The 15,022-nt window shown below is 36.6% G+C and overlaps 1 protein-coding gene across 1 annotated transcript in view; it reads right to left on the reverse strand.

Moving 5' to 3' along the window:
- Positions 1-15,022, reverse strand: part of LOC113520534 (probable cytochrome P450 49a1) — a 48,741-nt gene that overhangs the window by 2,409 nt on the left and 31,310 nt on the right. The window contains exons 6-9 of the mRNA XM_026905891.3: positions 5,914-6,066; positions 2,018-2,227; positions 1,443-1,590; positions 235-474 (exon numbers count right to left, since the gene is read on the reverse strand). Coding sequence (XP_026761692.2) covers positions 235-474; positions 1,443-1,590; positions 2,018-2,227; positions 5,914-6,066 — 751 coding nt within the window. The remainder of the gene's footprint in view (positions 1-234; positions 475-1,442; positions 1,591-2,017; positions 2,228-5,913; positions 6,067-15,022) is intronic.

Raw genomic sequence — 15,022 nt, forward strand, 5'->3', positions numbered from 1 at the left:
AGCTTATAAATAAGCCTCCCAAATTTGGTCTCAAAATTTATTTGCTGTATATTTATTTGAAAAATATATTTATTTTCAGTGGTAGACCACTCTTTACAAGTATATTAATATCTATGTTTATGCCAAATCTCTTACGAGAGACCTTACTTATCCAGAGAAAATCGCTATTTCAAAAGAAATGTAATGATTCCTACTGAACTCTTCATAAATATTAAATACCACAAAATAACTTACCCCAGCAGGTATTTCATATCCAGCGACAGACAATCTCTCGTTACTTCTTCGCACTACTCCACCAGTAGCTGGATGAAGTCTTAGGGCTTCTCGAGTGCAGGCAGCAACGTACGGCATCTCAGGGGACCCGGCTCCAGCGTCCCTGGATGCTACAGACCAGGCAACTTCATCGTGGGCTCGCTGTTGCTGTGCAGCGTGGAGGGACAGTTGGTAGAACATGCTGATAGCTGTTTGAACAAGCTGCAAGTAAAAGGATTACCTATATAATACTCATACATACTCTGTGTGCTGATGAAGTAAGAATATGTCGGGTTACGTCTCTTTTTTATTTCCAAGATGTCGTAAAAGATTTTTTTTTAAAAACACTAGTGTATGAGAAGGTAAAATTGAAATGAGAAAATATATCGAACAGTCTTGTCAGCCAGTATTTAATAGTAGGTTAATAATATCTTTCTTAGAAAGAGATAGACTCGTGCTCAGTAATAATATGGTATCGTATATTTAAATAACATCTTAAAAGTATGTGTCATTTACGATGTTTCAGTTTCTATGATTTTCGTTTCTATGGCCCGTTTACTAGTGGAAAACTATTGCAATTGACTTTAATATACCAACTGATGTTTTACATATCAGCATATTATAATATATGTATATTTTGCTTTGGAGATTAGCCAAATTATAAGGGTTCAGTCCTCGGCGTAGAAACATATCTGTTCCTAAAATAGAACACAGAATTGTTTAACGTATACCCCCGTGACAAATTCCTCGCCAACATTGTTTTATCTGCCATAAGTAAAACACTTAGGCTGTAGGATTTATTGTGTATGCTTGCTGGCACGCAACTCGATGATGCAATTATTAAAATGTTGGAACTGTCACTAATAGACGAGGACTTTTTATTGTTAAGAAGTTAAAAGAGCTGATCTATCTGGATGGGAAGTAGATAAAATTGTTAATCAACAATTGCAATACGAGGCTGTTCTTACTTTATTGTTGACTAAGAAACTGTAGGTACACAAATTTTTTGAAGACCCTCTTCTCCATACGGCCCTCCCCCAGACAGTACAGTTTGTATCAAGACCCAGGTCGATACGTTGCACTATTTTGTACTATTTGAAAACTTTCTACTTGTTCTTGAAATTTTAATATACTGTATCTTGTATTGTGATACAACTTAATCAATTGAAATAAACTTTTTGGAAACTTACGGGGCCGACCCCAGCCAGTAGTACATCAGACGCTAATGGTAGTATCCGCATATCTAATGGACGAAGTTTGTTCAGCAGAACTTGTTCCGGCCTCAAGTCTCCGGAATTTAAGTTCTTTAGAGCTCGTGTGAGGAAATGTTCTGTAAGGCTGCAAAAGCAATGAATAATAATAGGATTAGGAGAGTTAGTTTCTTGTTTTTGGTTTTAAAATCAGTCTCATACAACTATTTTACATTTTTACTCATTCCGAGCCTTTTAATTGATATTCCTACAGGGTTGATTAAGTGATTCACTTTTTGATTACCTTGAATTGATTTGAATGAAAAATATAGACCGCTGGTAGATACTGGTACTACATATTTAAGTTTTTTTTTTACGGATTGGGATGGTAATATAGTTGACAGTGAATTAGATGGAAAGTGGTAACTATTCAGTGGAGAAGACAGAGGCACTAATAATTTGTGACAGCAGTAGTTGTCTTACCTACGTTTTACCTGCCAAATTTTAATTTAATTAAAAAAATACAATGTGTATATGGTGTCACATTAGATTTTTCGGATTAATTTGTAACTTACCTAATTTGTCTATCAAAAGCTTTTAAGGCATCGTTGAAAACTTGTGAATCAGTCTTAAGTGTCTTCTCGCTACGTACTAGGTAACTGCCATCTGCGATTTCTCTAGCAGTTCTGACCAGACGTTCGGCTGGATTAAGTCCTTCGAGGTTACGTTTTGATAGAGAACAAACACTCGGAGTGTCGTCATCCATCGATGTTTTTTCTGGGGACCTAAATAGTAAAATGTTTTTATCGCGTCACAAATCTTCACATCAAGGTTACCAAGCCAATTTGAACCTTATAACAAATAGGCTTACATACTCAGTAATCTCACTTCATTACGAGCCCTTGTACGTAACACGAATGGGAGTGCATTGGAGTGTAATTTGGTAATTCGATAAGGTTATCGAAAATAACACGGATATATCATTAGGCACTATTCTTAATTCTATAATAATATTCTATTTACATGCACTGACACATAAGAAAAAAAAATTCTGAATTAGGCGTTATTTTTCGGAAGTCTCATGCAAAAGTAATTGTGAAAATTGGATCAGAATTGTCGACGTAATCATGTAAAATAATCGAAAAAAAATTCAAATGAATTGAGAACGTTTTCTTCTTCTTTTTTTTGGAAATTACCAGCCAGTAAATATTTTATTGATGTTACCATATTTTGCTTACAATTGTTTAATTTCACTACGTTTAGTATGCGTGTGACTATCAAAACAATCAAGGTGAAACACGTATCGCAACATGAGTGTAGATGACTAATATTGGAAGCGTCCATAGATTTTTATTATCATGTGTTTTAAGGTCTTTCATTTGATCTATTGCTAAGGAAAAATATGTAATCCGCCAATCGGCGGCCATCTTAGATTTATAATGTTATTGATTTTATTATATTATATTGTATCTAAATTAAAGACAGATCAATCATGCATGCTAATAGTTTCTAATTTTGAAAAAAAAAATTCAAATCGACTAATCAATATAAAACTAATTTAAACTATACTTTGTTTTTTAAATTAATAAGTTATAGACATATATATATTTTGCCATGGGTGTGTGTAAGAGAGCTTGTGTCTGAGTGTCTAGTGTTTAGACTAAGTGGTAAACTTAAGGTCTGAGTGTCGAGTGAGAGATGGACAGTATCTGAGTGTCGAGTGTCGAGTGTCGAGTGTCGAGTGTCTAGTGTCTGAGTGTCGAGTGTCTGAGTGTCTAGTGTCTAGTGTCTAGTGTTTAGTGTCTGAGTGTCGAGTGTCGAGTGTCGAGTGTCGAGTGTCGAGTGTCTAGTGACGAGTGTCTAGTGTCGAGTATCAGAGTGTCTAGTATCTGGGTGTCTGAGTGTCAAGCACTGAGACAGTGTTAAAAGTCTTGATATGATAATGATATGTTTATATAGAAGTGTCTAGTGTTTGTATTGATGTCAGTGTCAGTGTTGAGTGACAAGTTTGACGACGTTTAGTGTCTGAAAAAATCGAGTGTCAGTGTCAGTGTGAAAAATAGTGTCGAGTGTCTTTAGTGTCAGTGTCTAGTGTCTGAGTGTCGAGTTGTTGAGTGTTTAGTGTCTGGTGTTTAGTGTCTGAGTGTCGAGTGTCGATGTCTAGTGTCTGAGTGTCTAGTGTAGTGTCTAGTGTCATCCTCATTTATCGTCTTTGTCTGTGTGTCTAGGGTCTGGGTGTCTGAGTGTTTATATCTGAGAACGCTGAGTGTCTAGGATAGCATTTCATTGAAATTCTATTATTTGATACCCATAAAAAAAATGTACCTAGTCCGCCATATTCAGAACGGCGTCCATCTTGAATTTTAAATTTTGACATAATCATCGTGTTTTACTAGTGTAGCCCTTTCATTTGATACCCATTTTGCAAAGCAAAATATGTAATCCGCCATTTTGTATCGGCGGCCATCTTAGATTTATAATGTTATTGATTTTATTATATTGTATTGTCATTTAAATTAAATTGATTAATATTGACAACTTACTTAATTTTTATTTTGACCCAAAAAAATAAATACCGTACAGGTCTAAATAAAACCGTTTAAATATGACCGCTGGTAGAAAATTATGAACTATATATTTAATTTTTTTTAATATAATGGTAAAAATGAGTAATATTTGTCAATATTTGTCAAAATAAATAATTTATTTAATTAAAAAAATACAATGTATATATTAGACGGTGTCATATTAGATTTTTCGGATTAATTTTTAACTTACCTAATTTGTCTATCAAAAGCTTTTAAGGCATCGTTGAAAACTTGGAATCAGTCTTATGTGTTTCTCGCTACGTCTAGGTAACTGCCATCCGATTTCTCTGAGTTCTGACCAAACATCTGGATTAAGTCCTTCGATACGTTTTGATAGAGAACAAACACTGTATGTCGTCATCCATCGACTCTTCGGGACCTAAATAGAAAAATGTTTTTATCGCGTCACAAATCTTCACATCAAGGTTACCAAGCCAATTTGAACCTTATAACAAATATATTTTACATATCAGTAATCTCACTTCATTACGAGCCCTTGTACGTAACACGAATGGAATGCATTGGAGTGTAATTTGGTAATTGATAAGGTTATCGAAAATAACACGGATATATCATTAGGCACTATTCTTAATTCGATAATAATATTCTATTTACATGCACTGGCACATAAGAAAAAAAAATTCTGAATTAGGCGTTATTTTTCGGAAGTCTCATGCAAAAGTAATTGTGAAAATTGGATCAGAATTGTCGACGTAATCATGTAAAATAATCGAAAAAAAATTCAAATGAATTGAGAACATTTTCTTCTTCTTTTTTTTTGGAAATTACCAGCCAGTAAATATTTTATTAATGTTACCATATTTTGCTTACAATACTACGTTTAGTATGCGTGTGACTATCAAAACAATCAAGGTGAAACACGTATCGCAACATGAGTGTAGATGACTAATAGGAAGGTCATAGATTTTTATTATATGGGGAAGGTCATAGAGTCTCTACTACTAGTAGCCAATCCCCGGTGTCAAATGTATCAAAGACAGTCTCATGCATGCTAATAGTAGCGGAAATAAAAAAAAAATTCAAATCGACTAATCAATATAAAACAGGAAACTATACTTTGTTTTTTAAATTAATAAGTTATAGACATATATATATTTTGCCATGGGTGTTGTAAGAGAGCGACTAAGGGACGAGACTAAGGTAAACTTAAGGGTCGAGAGATGGACAGCAACGCCTCTCTTGAAACATTACTAAAACCTAACTGCGGTTGCCAATTGCCTGCCAAGCGTAAAGAATAAATAAATAAAGTTAAAAGCTGATAATAATGATATGTTTTAACAAACTTTTGTTATGTCACAATTGAGACAAGTCTGACGACCTCATTTTAAAAAAATCTCATACAGGGTGAAAAATACCCGGTTTCCTTAGAAATCATCGTGGTTAATTCTTGTTGATATCGTCACGATGCGCTAACTGATCTACTTTCATCCTTTCACTGGTGCCCCGCCAATTTATGCTGAGAGCGCAGGCGGGGTTAGCATTCCATTGTCATTCATTGGAAAAAAACAAAAAGAACACATAGTATATCCAAACTCAAGCCAATTCAGAAAAGTTTGTTTCTTAAATTGGGCTAACTGAGAATCAAACCAGAGACCTCATTTCGCAAAGCAAGGTTCTGCGTCATGAATTATATAAGTTGTTAAATCTAGATTTATTTAAATAACTTTATTGACCAAAATAAAATGTGGTACAAAAGGAGGACTTAATTCTAGTAGCATTCTCTACCAGTTTACCTTTGGGATGAACAGAAAATCATGAACGCGGTATTTCATAATTGGAACAGGTAAAGAAAATAACAACTAATAATGTATGTAAATACAAAATAAATAATACATACATAAATATAAAGCAATATTATTTACCTATTTTCAGCAGTGGGCACATGTACTTCTCCATCCAAACAGCCCAGCCTGATGCCAAACATCATCATGCCGATAGTCTCGAGCGCCCACCTGTATACTTCTGTCTCCAACTCTTCGTTTAGTGCGTTTCCTGCGTGACGTAGTGCACCCAACCTTTAAAATATCATATTTTATTAATATAATAAAAATTTTATTACACAGGTATCTGTACATGGAATATTTAAGAAAAAATTGATGTATGTACTTTTACTAAGACGTAAAAATACAACGAAAAAGTCGAATAGGGGATAAAACATTCCTATCAATTTTGAAAATAACTTACTAAATGTTTATTTTAAAAATGATCTGATAGCGAAATAAAACACTAATAATATGCTATAATTTACAAGAAATCTTATTAATATAATAAAATTGTACGTAGACAATGTCTATATAGAAGAGATATTTAAGAAAAAAAAATATGTGAAGGATTTTAATAAAAATAATAGAAATAATCTGCCCTTCATACGCTTTCTGTTTTTATTTAATGGTTAGTTGGTAGAGAATGCCATACTTATGGTATTAAGCTCGCCACTTTTATAAAGTTTTATTGTGCAATAAAGAATAAATAAACAAATAATAATATTTTTAACAAATTATAAGTGTTCTACACTGCGTTTTCCCGAAGGGGTCACTACTCAAGAACCTTTATTTCTCATTGGTTGTCGGTTCTTCGAGCTATCTGACCAGCCCATTGCCACTTATACATGTTTATCCTTCGGGCTAAACGGATTCTGTCACATAAAGAAACCTTCGATTAGGTGATAGAGACAAAAATAATCACGAGCACTATACCAATGGATTTAATTTCTATTGAAAATAGAATATATTGTGACATGTAATAAGTCCGAGGAACGACAACTCGGGATCGCTCCTTCGCATCCACGGAAGCGAAGAAGACAATTTGATTGACGTAGTAATAACGTTCGTTCTAACTTTTGAAATGTTTGAAAAATCTTCTGACTCCTGTCACTAAGGATCTTGAAATAAAGGAGATTGAAAAGTCATTTGACAGTATTTAAACCTGTTTTTGTAAGGACGTTACAAATTCCTTGACAGGCATGGCTTCAGGTCTCGTTGAAAAGTTTTTAAGCAACTCAGAATGGCAAACATGCTGACTGCTCACCTGATGAAAGTGGTAATCGTTGCCTATAGACGTGAACAGTGCCGTGAACGTAACAGAGTACCTATACTGTGTCACACATATTGTCATGCGTTGCTATTCCTGAGAACTAAAGTGTAATGCCTGTGTACCCTGTAATTTCATTGCTTCAAACCGAAACACAGCCAGCAGCTTTTTGGCAAATACATGAATGGCACAGACGTACCTAAGCTTACTGCTTTTGTTCAAAGACTCCCACTGGTAATAAAGTCGAGTAATTTAATTGTAAATGTAAAATGTAAAAATTTCCCTTAATTATTAAAAGATTTTCAACATAGACTAGAAAAAAAAACTGGAGGTTATCAATTCAATTTTATATGTTTTTTTTTGTGACTGTATATACATACCGCCTTTTGTATCACTTCTCATTAATATTCACTGTAATTATTATTTTTTACTTGGTGCTATAAAGTGTGAAATAAATAAATAAACACATTTCTTATATATTTAATTGCTACGATTAAAGTTGTAGTTTTTTGTTCCAATCTTTATTATTTCGCCCGGCATGATTACCATCAAATACGCATGTGCATTCAAGTGTAAGAAATTTTAAAATATTAGGTAATGAAGTGTTATCTCGGAATTATGTCCGCTAATAAAGCAAGACGATAAGATTATCCGTGTACACATTAAACACATTCTCATGTGGACGCAATTGTTTATTACTGCCATTTGTATTGTTCGAACATAGATAGCTATGTAGATTTACGAGTATGAAGCGAAACATACCATTAGAACGACTGAATCACAGATGAAATAGACTGCAGTCTATTTTATATACCCTACCTACAGATATTGTGTGCAGTAGTAGAAATGATCAATGGTATTTTTTATGCAACTTAGAATGGTAAACAAATTGACGGCCCACCAGTTGGCGGGCACCAGTGAAGGGTGATAGATGAGAATGAAAGCAGGTCAGTTTGCCCATCATGATGAATTCATCAGGAATTAACCATGATAGTTTCCAGGGAGAACCGCGAGGAGGTCGACCTGGTACGCAACACGATATTGTACGCAATGGGATTCTCAGCCTCCATTACTAACAATCCCTTTCCCCCCGTTATGCTACATTTACTATGATCACATCAAACAGATATTACTATTGTGTACTATAATTATTTAATAATCTGTGTTCCTGCATTTTCCTTAGAGGCATAAGAGGTCGGAGTCTAAGACCCTTAGTTCGCTAAGAACCTCAATAGAGTTACGTCGTTGATCATCGAAATTATCCAGAATTCCACAGAGATTACTAAATATTTTATAAACGACGTGAACAAAATTTTGCTAAATCCAAGAAAATTTTGTTAAGAACAAGCGTAAAGTTTCCTAATGAGTTCTATGTTATTATTTGAATAACATGGAAATAAATGTTCATAAGAATTTTTTTGTTAGAAACTTAGTATTTAGGTTTTGTGTTATTCTTCAGTTATATATACATTATATCACTTTTAAAATATAAGTATTTTATATATTATATTCATGGTACTATTCTATATGTGTGCGATAGTGGAATGACCATCAGATATGATGGTTAGCTCTGAATATATAGAATAAGGAGCTCCCAACCAACAGCGGTAGTGTCAACAGGATGTAGTGGGAATCTTGGTGGGACAAGATTACCTATAAAAAGCTACAAGAATCTTATGACGATACTATGACATGGCGAATAAATGCCACCATTAAATAAGCATTCCTCTGATATGGGGCAGCAGCCATATCAGTACTGGTAGAAGGCCGAAGAAGAGACTTCTGGAAGGGCTTCTAGTCAGCGATTAGAGGGCGAAATATCGGTCTTTGAACTGCGGTGCAGAAAGCAAGATGGGAAACTACTGCACTATAATCCCATAAGTAGCAACTAATGGAATGATGGCCTGGGATAGAGCTGGCTGGAAGAAGATGCTTAATTAATGCACCGACAAGAGGAAACTCTTAAATAAAAAAAAAAACTATTCTATGTATATAGGCGATGGTTCCCACTTACCATCAGATAGGCTATTAGTATGTTTGTAGTTCTAAGTCGTATAAAAAGAATATAGTGTTGGATGTCAGTCAGATTGAAACTTACAAACTTTGAAGTCTGTCAGTGAGATTTGTTTATCACTAGGCCAATTACCTCTCTTCCAAATATATTTTGTTACAGGCTATTTCATGTTACTGAAGTTAGTGAAGAAAGGTGTTTGAGTAGCGACCCTGTACGGGCAAACGCAGTGTAGGGCGACCCCTCACTAGATGCAGTGGCGACCTCAAATACATTGCAGGGAGTTAGTGGATGAAGGACCATTTCTTATGACAATCTATGGGGGAGGCCTATGTTTAGCAGTAGACAGATAATGGCTGACTTCATATTCATTCATAAGTATCTAAGTAAGTATTTGTGTTGCAAAACTCTCTGTGTGTATTATCAAGTTTAAATGCAATACAACAAATATTTACTTAAAAAAAACATAGTGTCTGAAATTGTATATCGTTGTTTAAAATAATAGTTCATTTAATTAGTTACCAACAAAACAATTAATAAACATGTTCCATACATGTTTATTACAGCGCAGTTTACATTTGTGATTTTAAGACGTCAGAACAAAGTTAAATGTTAGATACATATATATGTAGATAGATAGATAGATAAAAACTCTTTATTGTTTCCTCTAAAAGATTATATTGGAAACTTTTTTTTTTTTTTTATTACACAGGGGGTAAATGAACATGCGGCTCACCTGATGGTAAGTGACTACCGCCGCCCATAACTTATTAAAAAAATACACAAAATTACAAGAAAAGATTACACTGAGACAACAATGGGCGGCCTTAACGCTATCTAAGAGCGATCTATTCCAGAAAATTTTTGGATGGAGAAGAAAATTATAAACAGTTTGACTGAAGGCACGAAAATGTTCGGTTTTTAAACGGTTTTATTAAACGGTTTTATTTAGCTCGACCTGTACGGTATTTATTTTTTTGGGTCAAAATTAGAAATTGGAATTTAAGTACCTTCCCGTTGTCAGATTGATCTGAAATTTGGTACACACATTTAATTTAGATGACAATACAATATAATAAAATCAATAACATTATAAATCTAAGATGGCCGCCGATACAAAATGGCGGATTACATATTTTTCCTTAACCCCCGCAATATGGGTATCAAATGAAAGGGCTACACTAGTAAAACACGATGATTATGTCAAAATTTAAAATTCAAGATGGACGCCGTTCCAATATGGCGGACTAGGTACATATTTTTCCACAACCACCACAATATGGGTATCAAATAATAGGACTACACTGAGACACCCAGACACTAGACACTCGGACACTAGACACTCAGACGATAGACCCTCAGATACTAGACACTCAGACACCCAGACCCTAGACACACAGACACTAGACACTCGGATACAAGACACTCAGACACTAGACACTCGGACACTAGACACTCAGACACTAGACACTCGACACTCGACACTCAGACACTAAACACCAGACACTAAACACTCAGCAACTCGACACTCAGACACTAGACACTAGACACTCGACACTAGACACTCGACACTCGACACTCGACACTCGACACTCGACACTCGACACTCGACACTCAGACACTAAACACTAGACACTAGACACTAGACACTCAGACACTCGACACTCAGACACTAGACACTCGACACTCAGATACTAAACACTAGACACTAGATACTCAGACACCCAGACACTAGACACTCAGACACTAGACACTCGGATACAAGACACTCAGACACTAGACTCTCAGACACTTGACACTCAGACACCCAGATACTAGACACTCTGATACTCGACACTAGACACTCGTCCCTAGACACTCGACACTCGACACTCGACACTCGACACTCGACACTCAGACACTAAACACTAGACACTAGACACTAGACACTCAGACACTCGACACTCAGACACTAGACACTCGACACTCGACACTCGACACTCGACACTCAGATACTAAACACTAGACACTAGACACTAGACACTAGACACTAGACACTCAGACACTCGACACTCAGACACTAGACACTCGACACTCGACACTCGACACTCGACACTCAGATACTAAACACTAGACACTCAGACACAAGACACTCAGACACTAGACACACAGCTCACCAGATGGATGGTGATGATGTGGTCTTAGACAAAGCTTGTGGACCCGAGTATTCTCGGGTCTATTCACAATTGCTTTAAATTAGTTGTGATTATTAAACGGTTTTATTTAGCTCGACCCGTACGGTATTTATTTATTTGGGTCAAAATTAGAAATTGGAATTTAAGCACCTTCCCGTTGTCAGATTGATCTGAAATTTGGTACACACATTTAATTTAGATAACAATACAATATAATAAAATCAATAACATTATAAATCTAAGATGGCCGCCGATACAAAATGGCGGATTACATATTTTTCCTTAACCCCCGCAATATGGGTATCAAATGAAAGGGCTACACTAGTAAAACACGATGATTATGTCAAAATTTAAAATTCAAGATGGACGCCGTTCCAATACGGCGGACTAGGTACATGTACATGTAGGTAGATGGACGCTGTTACAAAATGGCGTATTAGGTGGGAGCATGATTAGTCGTATCGAGAACAGTTGCGTCTAAGATTGTGTGACGTTAGAGGGGCAGATAAAAAAAAATAGGTAATTAGATACCTCGTTAGTAAGCGGTAGTTATACCACCCAAGTTAAGGTAATAGGTTAAAACGTGCCGAGGACTGTATGGCATTAGGGTGGATAAAAATGTAATGTCGTAAGCGCTTCCCCCTCAAGATTGGGCGCATCTTGTTGTATATTAAGCCTTGCCCCTTTACTGGACTGCGGGGGGAGGGGGGGGGGTCGACCGTCAAAATGCCCCTTAATCGTGGGAACAACATGGTAACAATAAACAAATAAAAATCGGTAAAAAAACTTTTAAGTTAAACGGTTTTATTTTATGTGCACTGAAAACTACAAAATAAATAAATAGTTACTTACCTATCAACCTACGTAGGTGATCTCGGTCATTAATATCTCTGATGGTAGTGGTTGTCATAACATGAACCATGTCAGCGGCCGAAAGGCAGTTCATGAGAGAACACTAACACCAGGGTTTGCTTGGTAGATAAACTAAGCAGCCCACACTATAACAAGTAGGTATTTTGACCTTCTAGTTCAGAAATATTTTAGTACTAGGCAGAATAGCTTTTAGGCATATTAGACTAAAATAAAAACGTGGGGCCCATTAACTATTTCTGTATTACTTTCTACTATACTAAGTGTGGATTGCATCGACTTATTATACTCGTCATCATCATCATCCTAGCGGTTTATCCCGGTCGCATCCGAAACCTCATAGCTCAGGAGTCCAGGGTCCGCTGAATCGACTTACTATAATCGTAACTGGAGGTTTTGACCATCAATAACCAGCCGTTACGGCTTCACCAGTGAACGCCGAGCTCATGATCTACCAAAGTATAAGATATGCTCTGCTATAGGTATGATTTCAGAGGGGCCCCACGTTTTTATTTTAGTCTAATATGCCTAAAAGCTATTCTGCCTAGTACTAAAATATTTCTGAACTAGAAGGTCAAAATACCTACTTGTTATAGTGTGGGCTGCTTAGTTTATCTACCAAGCAAACCCTGGTGTTAGTGTTCTCTCATGAACTGCCTTTCGGCCGCTGACATGGTTCATGTTATGACAACCACTACCATCAGAGATATTAATGACCGAGATCACCTACGTAGGTTGATAGGTAAGTAACTATTTATTTATTTTGTAGTTTTCAGTGCACATAAAATAAAACCGTTTAACTTAAAAGTTTTTTTACCGATTTTTATTTTCTTGTTTTTAGTATTTAGTGAAATTGTTTACCGAATATTCCTCATTCTATTTAATTCATTCAGTGCATCATTATTACATGGTTTCTTACCTGATAATTTAGTACAATCTAATTCCTCAATACATAGCCCTTCCAGAGACTTGACTCGACTTAGAGCCACGTATGCTTGTCCTTCCTCAAACCATTTTGAGCCCAAATATACTACTGCATGGTCGACGGTGCTGCCCTGCATTTTATGGACGGTGAATGCCCATGACAAAACTAAGGGCAACATCCTTTTTTCAGCCGTACCATAATTGAATTTTGCTGGAAACTGTATGGCTTTAGGGTAAATAACGTGTATGCCGTCTGTGCCAAAGTGAATTAAAACTGATGATATATCTGTTTCGTACATTTGGATTCGACGGAACTGAGGCCAAAAAGTTTCTGTAATGTGGCCTATAGCGTCATTTACCAATCCTTTTGTAATATATTACTTTTGCACCTACAAATATTTCAAGTACTGATGGTAAGCCTCCAGTCTTATTTATATTTGTTGGTATTTTTTGTTTATTGTTACCATGTTGTTCCCACGATTAAGGGGCATTTTGACGGTCGACCCCCCCCCCCCCCCCCCCGCAGTCCAGTAAAGGGGCAAGGCTTAATATACAACAAGATGCGCCCAATCTTGAGGGGGAAGCGCTTACGACATTACATTTTTATCCACCCTAATGCCATACAGTCCTCGGCACGTTTTAACCTATTACCTTAACTTGGGTGGTATAACTACCGCTTACTAACGAGGTATCTAATTACCTATTTTTTTTTATCTGCCCCTCTAACGTCACACAATCTTAGACGCAACTGTTCTCGATACGACTAATCATGCTCCCACCTAATACGCCATTTTGTAACAGCGTCCATCTACCTACATGTACATGTACCTAGTCCGCCGTATTGGAACGGCGTCCATCTTGAATTTTAAATTTTGACATAATCATCGTGTTTTACTAGTGTAGCCCTTTCATTTGATACCCATATTGCGGGGGTTAAGGAAAAATATGTAATCCGCCATTTTGTATCGGCGGCCATCTTAGATTTATAATGTTATTGATTTTATTATATTGTATTGTTATCTAAATTAAATGTGTGTACCAAATTTCAGATCAATCTGACAACGGGAAGGTGCTTAAATTCCAATTTCTAATTTTGACCCAAATAAATAAATACCGTACGGGTCGAGCTAAATAAAACCGTTTAATAATCACAACTAATTTAAAGCAATTGTGAATAGACCCGAGAATACTCGGGTCCACAAGCTTTGTCTAAGACCACATCATCACCATCCATCTGGTGAGCTGTGTGTCTAGTGTCTGAGTGTCTTGTGTCTGAGTGTCTAGTGTTTAGTATCTGAGTGTCGAGTGTCGAGTGTCGAGTGTCGAGTGTCTAGTGTCTGAGTGTCGAGTGTCTGAGTGTCTAGTGTCTAGTGTCTAGTGTCTAGTGTCTAGTGTTTAGTATCTGAGTGTCGAGTGTCGAGTGTCGAGTGTCGAGTGTCTAGTGTCTGAGTGTCGAGTGTCTGAGTGTCTAGTGTCTAGTGTCTAGTGTTTAGTGTCTGAGTGTCGAGTGTCGAGTGTCGAGTGTCGAGTGTCGAGTGTCTAGGGACGAGTGTCTAGTGTCGAGTATCAGAGTGTCTAGTATCTGGGTGTCTGAGTGTCAAGTGTCTGAGAGTCTAGTGTCTGAGTGTCTTGTATCCGAGTGTCTAGTGTCTGAGTGTCTAGTGTCTGGGTGTCTGAGTATCTAGTGTCTAGTGTTTAGTATCTGAGTGTCGAGTGTCTAGTGTCTGAGTGTCGAGTGTCTGAGTGTCTAGTGTCTAGTGTCTAGTGTTTAGTGTCTGAGTGTCGAGTGTCGAGTGTCGAGTGTCGAGTGTCGAGTGTCGAGTGTCGAGTGTCGAGTGTCTAGTGTCGAGTGTCTAGTGTCGAGTGTCTAGTGTCTAGTGTCTGAGTGTCGAGTTGCTGAGTGTTTAGTGTCTGGTGTTTAGTGTCTGAGTGTCGAGTGTCGAGTGTCTAGTGTCTGAGTGT

Source organism: Galleria mellonella, unplaced genomic scaffold (genome assembly GCF_026898425.1).
Source record: "Galleria mellonella isolate WM207_F2 unplaced genomic scaffold, CSIRO_AGI_GalMel_v1 utg80, whole genome shotgun sequence".
Lineage (NCBI taxonomy): Eukaryota > Metazoa > Arthropoda > Insecta > Lepidoptera > Pyralidae > Galleria > Galleria mellonella.